The sequence below is a fragment of the Chlorocebus sabaeus genome, chromosome 15 (genome assembly GCF_047675955.1).
Source record: "Chlorocebus sabaeus isolate Y175 chromosome 15, mChlSab1.0.hap1, whole genome shotgun sequence".
NCBI lineage: Eukaryota > Metazoa > Chordata > Mammalia > Primates > Cercopithecidae > Chlorocebus > Chlorocebus sabaeus.
Window position 1 is genome coordinate 55,820,430 of NC_132918.1, and position 16,410 is coordinate 55,836,839.

Below are 16,410 nucleotides of genomic sequence, written 5' to 3' on the forward strand. Positions count from 1 at the left end.
GACAAAGATAAGGGATATCCTGTTGATCTCTTTCTAATCCTAGATTCTCCAAATCCCTTTAAGTCTCTGCTTTCTTATCAGAAAAATAGGAACAATAATCTCCAAGCCATTGTGTAATTACGAGGATTAAATGAGTCCACATAATTCCAAAATTATTTGTGAACTCAAAAGAAACACAAACAGGAGGTGTCAACTATAATCATTATTATTCATCTATTTCTCAATCAGGACCCAGTCAGTAGTCCAAAGCCACTTCACAGTTTGGGCAGTTCCAAACATAGAGTATGTATTCAATAAACACAGGTTGACTTAATGATTGATCCCAGGACTCCTCTTGGTCAAATTCTTTGCCTTCCATCTAGCTACTAATGACCCAAACAGTAGGACAGGTGGCCACAGGCACAAAGAGGGGTCATACCATACAATGAAGCCAGGGGAGGAAGACTGAGCTAGATCTGACCCAGAGTAAACCACCTCAGGGGTATTCTGGGAAGGTTAGACATGTCAGGACCTATTGGTAACACATGGGTCCACCCACCTCAGCCTTTCATGGATCTGAGTCATTAGAGTTTTTATGATGCCTACTTTTTAGTCTCTCTTCCACCTCTGGTAAAATACATAGCTTCTGTTCATAGTTCTAAACTGTTCTCACAGAAGTTCAGGTTTGAATGTTTATTTGATGGTTCTCATCTTTAAAAAAATACTAACTGTTGGTTGAAAATAATTTGTATTTGCACATAGATTCATCAAATCAGTGCAATGGCAGCCTGTTCCTCAGTCCACAGCCCATAGATTAGGAACTACTGGTCAACTTGATATTTGTTTTACAATAACCATGTGCTCCCAAGAAGCAACTGGATCCTTCTCTCAGTGAGTGTAAACTCTCTGACACCAGAATTCCAGAGTGGCCAAACAGGAATCATAGATTGGAAGGTGATAATGGACGCTAGGACTACAAAATCAGGGATAATTAAGATTAAAGGGCCTGCCAGAGGGAGAACAAAGCACATGAGAAGTGTGCTCATGGAGAAGCAAAAGGGTGAGGATAAAAATGAATATTTTACATGTTGGTAATGCAGGGCCCCTTGCAAGAGCCTTGGTCCCCCAGCTTCACTGCAGTCTAGGAAGGTGCAGATGGCAAGACAAGCAGATGGGCAGGTTCGGGAATAGCAGGGTAAGAGAAGGGAGGGCAGAAATAAAAGCAAACCGATATAAGTGGCAGGTTTGTTCGCACATGCTTAGAGAGAGAGAAAAGACAGCCAAGCCCAGTGTAACATGACAGCCTGGCAAGATTGTCATTCCCAGAAGCTGGGACACTAAAATATTTCAGCCAGTTTTCTGCCTAAACTCTTCAAGGGAAATACTGCTAACAAAGGCTGCCCATGTTACATGCTTAACATAATGCAGAAATTACCATTCTCCTTTCTTTGGGTAAGACAAAATGTCACAACCTTTGTCTCACGGCACCAACACTGTGGTCACCAGCTGGAGGCTTCTACACTTCCACTCTTATTTTCTCACTACATGCGTATGCATGTAAACACGTGATCATACACATACATACAAACACACCACATGAACACACACACACACACACACACACACAGAGCAACAACGCAGCCATCTGGACAGACACGCTCTCCTACGACACCTTTTTTCTTCTCAGTTCTGACAGCTTAAACTCAAGATTCATCTGCCATCAAAGATGCCTAAGATGCCTGGTTTTAAAAGAAGCAGAATGAGTCTGAGGGTGGGGAGGTGAGTAGGAAAGGATAGAGTAGAAAAGAGAAGGTCAGGGAGGCGCAGATACACAGAGGAAGAGAGAGCCGAGATAGATGCTTGGCTCCTGCTATTCTACTAACAAGCTGTCCTTTTAGAATTTGTTAATTGAGAAAAAAATCTATAATTCCAAATAACATCACGGTCCACTGCCTATAACCCTCGTTGCCTGTACACGTGATGTTCACTTCCCCTCTGCAGCTTTGCACAGTAACCCCGGGAGAGAGATTGCTCATTTTTCTCTAACTCCCTTGGTATTTACTGCATGCGTACAGCATTTTACCTTGCAGCTTTGTGCTTTGTATCTATATCCTCTAAATTCGTCAGTTAATGAGTTTCATGAGAGGAACAATAGTGTCCAAGTATCACTGCATCCTTCACTGTGTCTAATCCACAGCGTGGCACACAGTACATGCTAAATGACTATCTCTTAATGATGAATGAATAAATAAGTGCATGAATGGACTGGTTAAATTGATATAAAAAGAAACAGATTCTTGCAAGAGCTGTGAAAAGTAATGAAGAGAAAAGATCAAAAGAGTGCAAGATTCAGAAATAAAGTAAAAGAAAATGTGTTCTGAGCTGTGCCAGAGGATGTGCTGGTTATTGGAACCAATCTATTGCCATCTATCTGAGGTCTCAATAGCAGCATATCATTCATCAGAGCAAGCTATAAAGCAGAATACACTTTTGAACTACATAGGTTTAATTGGAAAATGAAGGCAATATTGATTTTATCATATGATTTCTGGAAAATTTCTATCATTGGGTTTCCATAAAGCATCATTGGTGGTCCTGTTCTCAAAGTCTTTCAGTGCCTCCACTCACTCACCATCTGTCTGTCCATCCGTCCACCTACCCACCCCTCTGTCCATCTGTCCATCCATTTACACAATCCTCTGTTTATCCACTCACACACCTGTCTGTTCATCTCTTCATCCATCTTTCCAACAGGATTTGTTGAGCTCAGGCTGGATGAAGAGCACTAGGTCCTATTCTGGCTTGGATACACTTCTTTGCTTTTGTGCTGGGCACAAGAAAATCCCCTAGTCTGCAGCTCATTCTCAGAAGCACAGCACTACACCTGCCTTCTCCATGTGATCACAAATGCCCATCACCTGACACGTTCACTCCTGGACAGGGGCCTGACAGCACACTGGCAGGATGGGTGTGTCTGCAGCTGTGTCCCTGCCTAGAGACAAAGAGCCAGCCACACATCCACACAGGAGCACAGAAGCCTCTAGACTTACCGGCTTGGTTTGTGGTGATGTTGACAGAGACATGCTGTGGGGGAAAGGGACTCTTGCTGGAGACTCCATTGATGGCCTGGATGTCAAAGGTGTAGGGGGTATGGGCCCACAGGCTGCTGATGGAGACGCGGCACTCAGTCAGGCCCAGCTGCCTGGGCACAAACTCCACATTGTCATCGCAGCGGGAGCAGCTCCGGCGGTCTGCCCGGCACTTTTTGCAGATGATATTGTAGGTCACATCATCCCGCCCACCTGTCTCCCTTGGAGGGTGCCACTCCAGAATGATGGATGTCTCATTGACGATGGAGATAACATTGCGGGGACCTGATGGGACACCTGCAGGGAGACAAAGAAGGGTCCAGTGAGGCCAGACATAAGCTTCCTTGTCCAGCATCTCTCTTGTCTGCCTCTGGTGCATTCCCATCCTCATCAGTGCGCTCGCCTCCCACTCCTTCCTCAACCCCAAATGTCTATGCTCCTCTTCATTTTGAAAAAAGAATAGGCGAACAGAGATGACACCTTGTCCCTAGCTCCCATTTCTATCATCTTCACTGAGGCTTTTCTTCTTTCAATCACATGTGCCAAGGGAAAGAAGGTTCCAGGACCTGGGTTTAAGGCCTTTTGTTCTCAGGATCAAGCCGCATCCTCCAACCAGGTTTAGGATTAATAAAATGCATATATATTGAACATTTACCGGATTCTTTGTCTAATCTTAATTGGTGTAGAACTCAATGGTAGAGGGATATGAGAGGCCCCTCCAAAAGCCCTAACATATTCTGAAATTCTGCACAAAATCTCACACAATTTAGGATCTATGTGGTGTGTGCGTGGTAGCAGGGATGCATCTCTGTAGGACAGGCTTCCAGAGCACCTGAATAGATGCATATTTACATTGCACCAACTTTGACACATGAGACAAGAAGCAGAATTGGGTGGGAGAGGTCCATGTAGTCACTTTGGGCCCCATGACATAAGAAAACATGAGTGTGTTTAGACGTTCTGCTCGCTGCTTTATATACATTACCTCATTTATTCCCCCCCAAGACCCCTACCAGGAAGATACAATAATTATCTCAGTTTAATAGAAAGGGGAAGTAAAGCTTAGAAAGGAGGCTGGCTGTAGATTGCATAGGTCTATAAGAACTGAAGCCGGTGTGAAAGACCATACCTGCCTGATTCCAAAGCTCACATTCTCAACTATAGCCCTGCTCTGAACAGACCTTCTCTTACAAACCAGATAGGGTCGCTGGGACTCACAGAGGGCAGCCTCCTTCTTCTGGAAAGCTCTGTTTATGGCCACTTTTCACAATCTGGCGAAAATTGAAATGCCCTGTTGCAAAACTGTGGAAATCCTGGTGCTTCATAGAAGACCAAAATATTGCTGAATTAATGGTCACAATGCTGGGCATTTTTGAGATTAAGTTGGAGAATCTGTTGCCCAAAACCAGAACAGATCATAGTTTCAGGTTCCCAAGCCTGAGCCTTGCATCTCCTCAGTGTCTAACCGATAAAAATGAATCCTGCCCGGAAGCCCCCCTTTCGAATGGCAGGTCTGCTGGAGCAGCCGCTTCGGATAGTAATGCATTCAGAATTCATGCACGTGACTGTCACCAGCTGAACGAAGACATGTGTAAAGTGGTTCATGCTGGAGACAGGAATCAAATGCCAACACACAAAATGAGGGAATAACAACAAGGTCGGGGGGCACCAGGGAAGGATTCTGTGTTGAATCAGTCAACAGCAAGCAGCTAGAGCAGAAAGCAAATATTAAATCAGGTTCTATTAAAACATGAAAGAAAATCAGTACTGTACCATATAAAGCCCATTAGGCCTGAACTAAAGCACAGCATTCATGCACACTTGTGACAGGGCAGAATTCATGAAGCATTTTTACTGAAGTCTTACAAACAGCATTCAAGAATTCCCCACCCATCTGCCCAGGAATAAACATCCATCTCTTTTCAAATAATCACATAGCTAGTGCTGGGAAGGTAGTCGGTACTGTCCCACGTAGGCTCTTACAGGGCTGGGCCAAGCTTGCCCCATAGTGCACAATTTTTACCATCCACATTGGTCACTGCCTGTCTTAGACATGTCTGTTTGCTTCTGACTGATGGGACACAGACCACAAGCTCTCAGCAGTCAACGCCACTCTTGCTAGTCTCACTTTTATAGCAGAGAGCCTACACTCACCCACGGGCCCCTGTTTCTCATCTCAAAATAAAGACATTCACTGAGTGCTTGCTTTATACTAGGTGTGGGATGAATCTTTTTATCTCACTGCATCCTTGGGACATCCTAGGCTATCACTCAGAAGGCAGTCTCGGGGAAAGGGGGAGGCAGGCACTGATCAAGAGAGTGACCATCCATCCCTCTCACCCATTGAGACTTTCCTCCTTCAATTATCTCCTCTTTCCTTTGAGCTTTGGCTACACTCTCCCCACTGACTCCAGTTTCTCAATGTAAACTCATACAAGTCTTTGCCATTTTCAAACCAAAACATCATCACCTGGCATCTCTCTAAATTGCACACCCTCTCTTCTTTACTCTTGGCTGAGCCAAGCTTTTCCAAACAAGATCCTACACTTACTGTCTTTCTTCTCTCCCTGCTCAGCCAACTGAAGCCTGGTTACTTCCCCACTTCTCTGCTATGACTGCTTTTCCTTTGGCTTTCTATGTGACAAATCCAGGAACACAATTCAATCCTTACCTTCCTTAACACTTGTGTAGTCACCAGTCAGGCTCTGGGAGCCACATCTTCTGCATCCCCTAACATAGGGACTATTAGCACAATCTGTCCATCTTCCTCTACTTTTCCTTAGATATGTCCCTTCCTCTCTATCCCCATGGCCTCAGAATTCTTGGCCTCATCACTTTTTCTACCCTACTGCAAAAGCCTCCTAATTCATTCTCCAATATTGCTTCTGCATCTCTCTGATACAGTCTCTTCTGCCAGAGTGTGAGTTCTAAATTGCACATGGAGTCATAGCGTTCTGCACAATTCCCCCCCTGCTTCCTGATTATCCAAAATGGTTGCCCTCCTTTCCATGCCATTCAAGTCCCCATGGGATCTTGCTGGTCTTGATCTCATCCCTGGCAGTTGACCTTCACCCCTCGTATTCTGGCTAGTAGAAATGTTTCCGAAATTTCCTGTGCACACTAAACTCTCTTCTTACCTCTAAGCCTCTACACAGTGTTCTTCCCTCTGTCTCAAGTTCTTTTCCCTCTGTATCAACTTGATGAACTCCTGCTCACTCTTCAAGGTCTAGCACCCATTCCACCAGACCCTTCCCTGAGGTCCAGCAGTCATGCTCTCCCCATCTGGGTTTCCATAGCTCATTTCCAGGTGCCTAAGTGAGACTCCATCATTGCATTGTGATAGTCTCCTTCTCTTTGTCATCCTCACCACACTGTAGCCTCCTGGTAGGCAGGGGCTGGTGTCTGGTCTGTTTCTGTGATTCCTATCCCCAGACAGCACTTTGCCTTCCAACCTGGTTTTCTACCTTTGCTCAGAGTGCACAGAGAAAGGTTCCCACATATGCCCCTCTCCAGCATAAGACAGGATGCCCTGCTGTAGGTGGATGGAGGGGCCTTGGAGAGGCCTTGAAGCAGCAGCAGTAATCAGTGATGGGCCACTGCTTGTTACTCTGAGAGGCAGAGGCTTTGGTGGGGCAAAGTGGCAAATGAAGAGCTGGATGGAGAGTTTTTCCCAGTCTCTGACCTAGTGGCCTGCCTGAGAGCTGGGAAGACCCACCCTGGTCGATGCTGCTCCATGTCTATTCATTTGCTCCCAGCTGCTCAGGAGGAACAGGAGGAAATGCAGTGAGTTTTCCCCCCAACCCCCAACTCCCTTTCCAGGGGAAGGGATTTTTCATGTTGATTAGGAAAAGTCTTTATATAAAGCAGCCACTGCCCCTTTCCCATTCATGTGTGCTTTTCAGAGCAAATGCATCTGTGGGGCATGAATAGGGGCTTGTGAGGGTCATGGTTGTTGAGTGCAGGAGTACATAAATCTGAATCCTTTCTTTCCAAGGAGCAGAAACAGACATTAAGGGCCTTCCCTGGAGAATGGACTCAGAGGGTTAGGAGAGCCAGACATGCCCTGCAGTGTATCATTCCCCTGCCTCCTTGAGGGCAGGGGTGTGTCTTGTTCCTCCACAAAGCAAGTGCCAGTGCGTATTTCTGGGGTGACCAGAATCTGGGTCACAAAAAATGACCATTCATTATTTACTCATTCATTCATTTACTCCCTTAACAAATACTCCTGGCATTCTTTTCAGCACTTGAGAGGCAGAAAAACCAAGACGGGCAAGCTTCTTCTCTTATGGAGCTTATATTCCAGTGAGAGAAAACTAATAGACTAGAAGGAAACAGAGAAATAAATGAAATTATTTTAAATAAGAATAAGTGTTATGAAGAAAAAGCACCAGGGCTCAGATGGCCTCCTAACAATGCTGGGCTCTGTCTCTTATTCCCATAAGGCCCACTCCAGGGCTGGCAAACCAGGGTCTCATGTCTGGGTGGTTAAAATGATGATGGCCCCAGATGTCTGTGCTGTAGCATTCTGATGAGATGGGCATATTCCTGCAGGTAGACTGCTCAGTCTCCCTCATGCCTAAATGAAAGTTTGACCGGGGTAGATTTGGCCCCTGCATAAATCTCCCTGGAGGAAGGTTCTAAGCCACTTCCCTACCCATCCAGGCACTGCCTCCTTGGCTTAGAGCCCTACTCTTGCAGGGAGTATTCATCCAGAATCTGGGTCCCCAGCAACATCTCTAGGAAGGAGGCCAATTGAGACCACTAAACAAAAACATTACAAGGGGAAGCAGAGAGGGAAGCCAGAACAGCGAAAGAAAATCTGCCATCTCAAAAGCCCTCGGTGAATGCAGTGGCAGGGCTCAGCACTGTGGTCTCCCCGTCTGAGCTCCCTGCTCTTCCTCATTTTTCTTAATTACATACAGATAGGCTTTTTGAAGCCTCTCTGATCTGTTGCCAGGGTTACTTCTGATGAATGCATTCTGTTTAAGGGCTAAGGAAATTCAGTCGTTTTAAAGGGTGGGAGAAGTGTTGAGCTGTGATTTTCTGTTTGGGTGAGGAGGGAGTGTGGTGGGTCATGAGTTATGAAGATGAGTCTCCAATGTCCTCCAGGATGTGCCTGAGAGGTTGGCTCAGGCTGCATGGAGCATGGTTGTCACTGGGATCAGAAAGGGTTAAACAGGACCCTTCTAGACCCACAGGGCCAGCCCAAGTGTTGCCATATTAAGATAGAATCTCCTGCTTCTTAATGTGATTTGGGCCAGATAATTTTTTAAAGAATGGTGAGACAGGGTGTGTGGGAGAGAGTGGGTGAGTTTATTTGAAGGCATTAAACTGGAAATAAGAGCACTCCTGAGTAATCAAAGGGAAAATCTGCTGAAGACAGGTAGGCCCCCAAAGCCAATTCTTTTATCAGGAATTTAGTAGTAAATTTCAGGCTGGTATAAGGTGCCAAGCAGGCAGGGTATAGCTCATTGTGCATTGCTGAAGCCAGGGTCTGTGTTCTGGGATCCATCCCCATTGGGTGCTGGTGAAGGTTGCAACCATGGTGGTTGTCCACAAGATTGGAACTATAACCTGGGAGAAACGCTCCCCTGGAAAACCCCACATTCAGGCTGGGATCATGCTCCTCTGCATCAGGCCAGAGGTAGGGCCCTCCCTCCTCTGTGCATGACCACTAAGAGAATCTGATAAAACAAAGCTTTTCCCCCAGAAAAGTGAACAGGTGTTGGAACACATGAGTTTTCAGACTCCGAGTGGGTTCTTAGTCCCCTGAAACCAACTGATGAACCTCCTAAGTGTTCATGGTGACCAAGTTAAAATATATTCTCTAGTTGGTTGACCTTGAGAAAGTGAACTTCTAAGTCTCAGTTTCCTTATCTGAAAAATGGTAAGTCAGAGAATTTAATGAGATGACATGCCTAAAGAGTTTAGCTGTAGCTGGTCCACAGAGAAACTGAGTAACATCTCAGGCTATTAGTAGTAGTAGTATTTGTATTGTCATTATTGGATTATCTGGAACCTTCACCTGCTCATGTAATTAAGACTGACTTAATTCAGCCACCCTTTCTTGAGCAGAGACCCCTCATTCAGAATTATGCTAAAGACTATGAAAGCCATGAGGTCATGGAATCTATGTTGGGGAAACCTGAGGTAGGAGTCCATACCTAAGGAGTACTGGAAACTGTGAACACACACAGTAAAGGATCAAAGTGATACAGATGCAAAGGGTTACATATGTTTGGGAAAATACATGACCAGTGCAAATCAATAGATTCAGAGATGATCTCTGGCACCTGTCCACAGAAACACCTTGGAGTCTGCCTGCCACAATCTGCACCTTCCAGGCCATCTAGCCCCAGCAAGCACTTCTACCAAGGGTTAGAACCTTCACCTTGAGCATGGGGCTGTGTTTCCAGAATAGGTCCAGTTCTTACTAGGTACTGGGCTTGTGACTTCTGTCCACACCTGTGTCTCTGCTTCCTGGCCTCCCTAGCGGTAGCCTGACTTTGACTTGGTATCTGGTATTCATTGTCCTCCCCTGACCTATGGGAAAATAAACTTTTCCTTTACTCCCACAGCAAACTGTACCCTCTTTTCATTCTCTCTTTAGGTGAAAGTATTGCAATGGGGTCCGGGAATGAGCCAGGAAGGACACTTGATACTCAAGACTCCTAGGTATTATCAGTTAGGAGAGCAACAAATGTAATGTTCTCCATGGTTGAGAAGATTCAAGATTGTAGTTTGGAAAAAGTACTTCAATATGAACTTCAATATTGAATGTGTACTTCAATATCGACTTTAGCACTCTTCAATATGAAATGAAGGTGAAGAGGTGGTAGAGAGGGTGACCAGAAAATGATATCAGGCATATGGATGGTGGGAGGGAGTGTGGTGTGAGTGGCTGGGAAGGTAGCATGGTCCAGAATTCACTTTTCAAAATAAGGATTCTGCCAGAGTGTTTCTTTCTCTGTTGGTTATTGTGACACAGCTACTTAAATGAACCATGTCTGAGTGACTGGAAGGCTTCCTGGAGAAGGTAAAAGGATCTTTGAGATTTTATGGGGAAGTAGAATTCAAGAAGCAGAAGCAGACAGGGAAATGGGGGCTGTAAAAGTTTGAAGAGGTCTTCTATGGGAGCAAAATATGCAGGGAACCAAGTCAGGCTGGTTATTATACCTAGCCCAAAGTATGGCACACAGGGCTAAAAGCAGGATGGGTTGGAGGATAACATAAGCCAAAAGAGGGAAAGTTTCAACTGTCAGCGATGTAGTACCATTATCAAATAAACATGAATTCAACTTCATGTGCAGTGGTCTTTTCTTCTTGATAAGTGGTTATTTGAAAACAATGCCAAAACAAAAGGAAACAACACCAAACCTTTATTCTTTCTAAGTGCCATTTGTGGCTATGATGCTCTCTAGCCTAAGTTCAGCTCTCTTACTCTCCTTCTGTTGCCCATCCTAAGTATGATAGTAATTCCTTTTCCATCATTCCCTCAACAGGAGCACATCAAACAATAATGACCAGCGTCCTAGAGGAAAGGGCTGTGATGTGGTGCAGCATGTTGGTTCAGCACCTTGGAGAGTGGCATAAGCCTGTGTGTTCCCTGTCCCTTTCACTGAGTTCTCTCGCCAACAGTGGGGGTGCTTCTAAAGATTCTATGTCAGGCATCATAATAAGACCCCGATAACAGAGGCCAGTGGTACAAGGGTTGCCCTGTTTTAGCATAGGGGAAGGAGGTTATTGAGGCAATATAGGAAACCAGGAATAAGTTACCAGGGACCTGTGGAAAGTAGTGGCACCAAAATGGACAGACTAGTAAGTCATTTAAAGGATGCCAAAGACATCCCCCTCTCGATACCAAAAGCTTGGAAGGGCTCAGGATCTTTAGGAAAAAAATAGACCAAGAATTGTCTGCAGTCTGCTGACAATGAATACCAGACATATGGGACATTGTTTTGCTCAATATGGAATAAGTGGTGTCTGAAATTCTGAGGTGTCCCTCCAAGAGAGAGAATTGTGCTGAGGGTCCAAGGCAGCAGAGGCTGGCTAGAAGGTTGGTTGATGCCCGTCCCACCGCAAGCTCAGGCATCCTTTGAGGCTTCTCTCCTCAAAGTACAGGATATATCTCTGGGTCAAGGAGGACAGGGCATTAAAGTTCAGGAAAATCATGTTGGTTTACTTTTTCTAACAGCCATGTAAGCACAATCTTATCAGAGAAAATTTTATACCACCTTTGAAATCAGTTTTAAATGAACCCCAGCAGCAAATTACTAAGGATGGGAGGTCACAGATCTTCAGATACAAACAGAACTGAGTTGAATTCTGGATTTTGGCATAACCTGTCTAAACCTCAGCAAACTCACTGGTAAAATTTGCATGACGATCACAGCAACCCGTAGGAGTGTTGTAATGGACTACCAAATGAGCAGTGTAAGTGAAGGGTTAGAACAGTGTCTGTCACTTAGGATGGCTTCTCTATTGGCAGCTGTAATTTTTAACTCATTACCATATATGGTAATGATGAATGTGAAGACAATGTCACAGGCACTGCCCTCATGGAGTGTATTGTCTAGTGAAGGAGTCAGATAACATTTCAATAAGTAGATAAATGAATAGTATCAGCAGTAACAGGGCTCTGATGGTACATAGAGAAGGAGGAGGGGAGACAGCATGCCAGGGTGGTGTGGGGAGCTCTCTCAGAGCAGAGGCCATCTGGGCAGAGACCTGAGTGTGATGAGACAGAAGCAATGCAAATATCTAGAGGGAGTGTTCCCCAGCCCAAAGTATTGGCATGTGCAAAGGCCCTGAGGTGGGAATACACTTGGTTCCTTCTTTGAGGAAGATCAAGGAAGCAGCATGGTGGACATATAATAATCAAGAAGGAGAGGGGTCATAACAAAGATTAGAAAGGTAGTGGGGGAGGCAGACTTATAAGTCCTGGTTTCAGCCTGCCAGGAATTTTACTGTAAATGAGGTTTTACTGTAAAGAGGGCTCTGAGCAGAGAAATGGCATGCTTAGACTTATGCTGCCTTGGGGAGGACAGGCTAGAAGAGGATAAAGGTGGAAGAAGGCAGCCAATCAGGAGGCCACAGCAGTCATCTAGGGGAGAGGTGATGGTAGCTTGGGCCAGAGTGACATCAGCGCAGGAGATGAGAAGGGGCAGATTCTGAATACTTTGTAACATCTTTGAACAGCACAAACAGTCTTTTTACAGATACTATATCACAATTTTCTCTCCAAAACTCTATGAGGTATTATTATCCCCATCTTAAAAATAAGAAAACAAAGGCCCAGAGTGGCAGAATATCTTGTCTCTGGTCAGACAGTCACTAGCGGAGGCATATTTGTCACACAGGTGTGCATGCCCAGCACTGGTGCTGGGCACAGTGCTTGCCTCCTAGGTGACCAAAAGGGCTCCCTGTCCCATTGCCTTCCTGTGGACATGGCTCTGACTTGATGAAACTTGTTCATATCACTGCCTAAATAACCAGTTTTGGGTCCTTTCTCTGGAGCAGATTTCTACTTGACCTTGAATTGTCTTTGGAACCAAGAAAGATAAATTGAACTTTTGGATACCATGTGCATCTGAAAGAGCAGTAGAGGTCAACATGGAAATTTGAATTTTCTTTTATTGATAAATACTGTATGCAAAGTACTGTCTTAGGTATTTTGTGGATTACTTAATGTAATCTTATCTTTCCAACACTCTTTGAAGTAGGAACTACTGTCTACCATTTATTTATGAGAAAACTCTAGCTCAGAGTATAAAGAAACTTGCCCAACTCATGCGCTGGTGGAACCAAGACTTGAGTGCAGGGCTGGCAGGTTCCAAATCTCATCCTTAACAACTCTTCCACCTGGGGTAGAGGCACCTAATGGTGTACAGCACAGCTGCGATGCAAAGCATTTTCTGGGGGCTGGGGGAAGATTTCATGGAGGCAGGAAGAAGCTCCTGTCCCTGAGGCATCTCAGCAGCTTCCCTGAGGCAACAGAACAACCATGATTCCAGGACTATGCTAAGCGAGTCTGCACGTGTTGCTCATTAGGGTCTTGGAAACACTGGGCCTGTACTCAGGCAATTCTCCTAATCATAACAGTTAGTAATAAGAAGAAATGATTAGTCAAAACAAGGAGGGACCCTGCTGAGAGGGATTTCAGGAGCATCAAAGAGCCTAGTGTTACATATTTCACCAAAACCAATGTTTGTAGAAAGTACTTCTTGTTTCTCCTGCTTCGATGGAGCCAATTGTCTGGGAGAAAGAAAGTAGGTTATATATTCTGGGAAAAGAGACAGCCCCTCCACCTAGCCTGAGCTCAAGTCTGAGAGTCTAAGTTTCCTTGGGGCTGCAGAAGCCCTTAGAGGATGGTCGAGAACCCTGGATCCTGGGAGGCAGTGCACCTCAGTAGGGAGGTATTTGTGACCGGTCTCAGGTTACCGTCCATGTGGGAGAGGGATAGAAGGTTGAATCTTCTAGCTGTGGCCCAAGGTGAGGCCAAAGAGAGGAAAGCTACAATATGCTCCTACCCCTGAAAATCCCCTGGAAATGCTCCAAATCAAGAACTATACGTCATGTCATAAAAACATGGTCTTCAAGATCCCTTTCATACCCCTGAAATGCAGCTTCAAAAGCTTTCTACAGTGAGGAAAGATGCACTGGACTCAAAGAAAAAAACCGGGGCTGAGTCTTAGCCTTGCCAAAGTGTGACCTTAAGCAGTCACTTATCTTCTCTCAGCCTAATCATTCACTGATCCTTGACAGATCAATCCATCTGTGTTTACTGAGACCCTCCTGTGTGCTGTGCTGTGAATGTGGGGTTATGAAAAGTTCACTGATGTCTACCCTGAGAAGCTGAAGGTCTGCAAAGGAGACTGGCACCTGTGCAACAGCTACACAAACCACTGACTGACAAAGCTAGCGGAGATCTATTCCCCTGAGCCTGGAGACGGCCAGGCATTGTGCTATGGGAACTTGGAGGGAACACTGCCCTCTTTATGGGAGAATCAAAAGGCATAACAGAGGTTAAAGCATTCCGTGATCCTTAGTGTATTTTATATGCATAAGGGGCTGCCTGGTATAGTTACCCAGGAGTCCCTTTCCATCTCTTCACTTTCTGGAAGGGAAACAGGGAGCAAGTGCACACCTGTACAATTAAAAAAAAAAAAAAGACTTTGTGCAGAACACTTGACCTGAAGGCCCTGTGAAGCAGGAAAAACATCTCCCTGCCTAGGGCCCCTGAGACCCCCAAGCAGACCTCCTGTATAGGTTCTCCCAGGCCTTCAGGTAGGGTCCTTGTGCCAAGCCCTGCTCACAGCACCTCTGATCTAGTCAGTCTCAGAGGAAGAATCCCCAGAGCACTTCCTGCTGAAAGATCACTACACTAGGCCACGTACTGCCAGGACAGGCTCCAAGGCATTTGCTGTCACTGGAGGCAACAGTCCAAGCAAGCCGGTGAGAGTCTTCTTGAAGTGAAAAGACATTGAGACACACTTCAGTTTTAGGCACAACAGAGGAATAGGTCTTACTGGACAGAACTTGTACAGAATTCCTTGTTCTGGACATTATTTCTAATTGATGCACTCAGGCCCTGAACCACCCAAAACTACTGGTTTGATTTAGCGTATCTTGATGCAGCCCAGAGCTCAGTAATTCTCTCCATGCAGATACAAGCGTGGAGACTCAGATCTGGATAGGAATTTGCTATGCATCTGGAGATCTGGTTGGTAGCCACTGGGCCAAAGTCCATTGGGCATGGAGGTCACATACGATGAAAGCCTTGCAGGTGAAGGATCTCAGCTCCTCGCAAGCTACTCTCAGGAGTGCAGAACCTGGCTAGTTCCACACAACACACACCCTACTGAACTTTTGGATACTAGGCACTGATGAGGGAAGGGTATGGGACTTCTAAGGTGTTTCTTTTACAAGAAGACAACCATCTGGACCATACTTGAGGAGTCCCTGCTTCATGCAGGTAGGATGGAACCTCTGGGCTACTCTATGGTCAGAAGTCCTATCTTCCCACCATTCCTGAGAGATGGGGATGCCCGTGGAGGAGTCCTGCATCTCCACAGTTCATCAAAAATGATTAAGGGTCCCCTTCTTAGATGACAGAATATTTTTCTAGTTGTCATAACTTTCCATCTTTTTCTAGAGACTGTAGATCAGACTGGCATCAAGATAACAGCTGGGAAGTGACTATGGGTTAAATATTCATGGATTACTCATTCCATTTTCCTTGGGAATACACAGAAGACTCTTCCAGGCACTGGCTTATGCAGCTATAAAAGAGACACGTGCTGCCTCTCTCCAGGTATCCAGAAAAGGCCCTAGTTCCTGAGACAACAATTCAAGGTCAAGAGAACAAAAGAGAAATTGAAAAAGGTAAGTATACTTTCCAGGGTGTTATAGGTCCCCCAAGAGAAAGTCCTGATTCTGACATTTCATAGACACAGTAATTCATGGCACGCAATGAAACCTTGGTGGTCAGTGTGTCTCTGGTGACGAACACCCTCTACAGTCCCTCCCTGTTGGCCAGCCTCTGTTAGATGCCCACTAACAGAAGACGCCCAGCGGAAGAAAGCTCACTACTTCCACCATTACAGTGTAATCTATTAATAATCATAACCTGTTTGAAAATATAATAAAAAAGTATTTATTCACAATAACCACAAAACCATAAAATACCTAGGATTAAATCTCACAAGACTTCTATGAAGATGACTACAAAACTTTACTGAAGAACGTGAAAGAAGACTTGAATACCTCATGCCTAGATGGAATAAAGAATATCATAAAGAAGAGAATCATCCCCAAAGTAATCTATATATCCAATGCAATTCCACCCCTGATTAAACAGGATTGTTTAATGAAATTTGTTAAGCTGGTTGTAAGATTCATCTGGAAGAAAAAAATGTTTAAGAATGGGATAGCCATTTTTGAGAATGAATAATAAACAGAGACTTAGTTCACCAGTCATTGAGACATATCAGAAAGCTACCATCTTTAGAACAATTTAGAACTGGTGCCAGAACAGACAGAACCACCAATGAGAAAGAATAAAGACAAACATACACAAACAGTTAGTATATAACAAAAGAAACATCTCACCAAAATGTGGACAATTCAGGTGGAGTTCTTGGGATGTTATTTTTAATAAGATAAAAAAGAATACTGATATCACATCCTATGCAAAATAAAGTTCCAGATGGAAGAAGGAATTAAGCATAAACACCATACAGAGAATTAAAAGAAAGCACCAAGGCCAATCTTGGTGGCTCATGCATATAATTCCAGCATTTTGGGAGGCCGAGACAGGGGGATCACTTGAGTCCACGGGTTT

At 44.8% G+C, this 16,410-nt stretch overlaps 1 protein-coding gene across 1 annotated transcript in view; it reads right to left on the reverse strand.

Annotated features, from left to right (window-relative positions):
• EPHB1 (EPH receptor B1) overlaps positions 1 to 16,410 on the reverse strand; it is a 453,280-nt gene that overhangs the window by 119,394 nt on the left and 317,476 nt on the right. Inside the window, exon 5 of the mRNA XM_073023598.1 lies at positions 3,030 to 3,365. Coding sequence (XP_072879699.1) covers positions 3,030 to 3,365 — 336 coding nt within the window. The remainder of the gene's footprint in view (positions 1 to 3,029; positions 3,366 to 16,410) is intronic.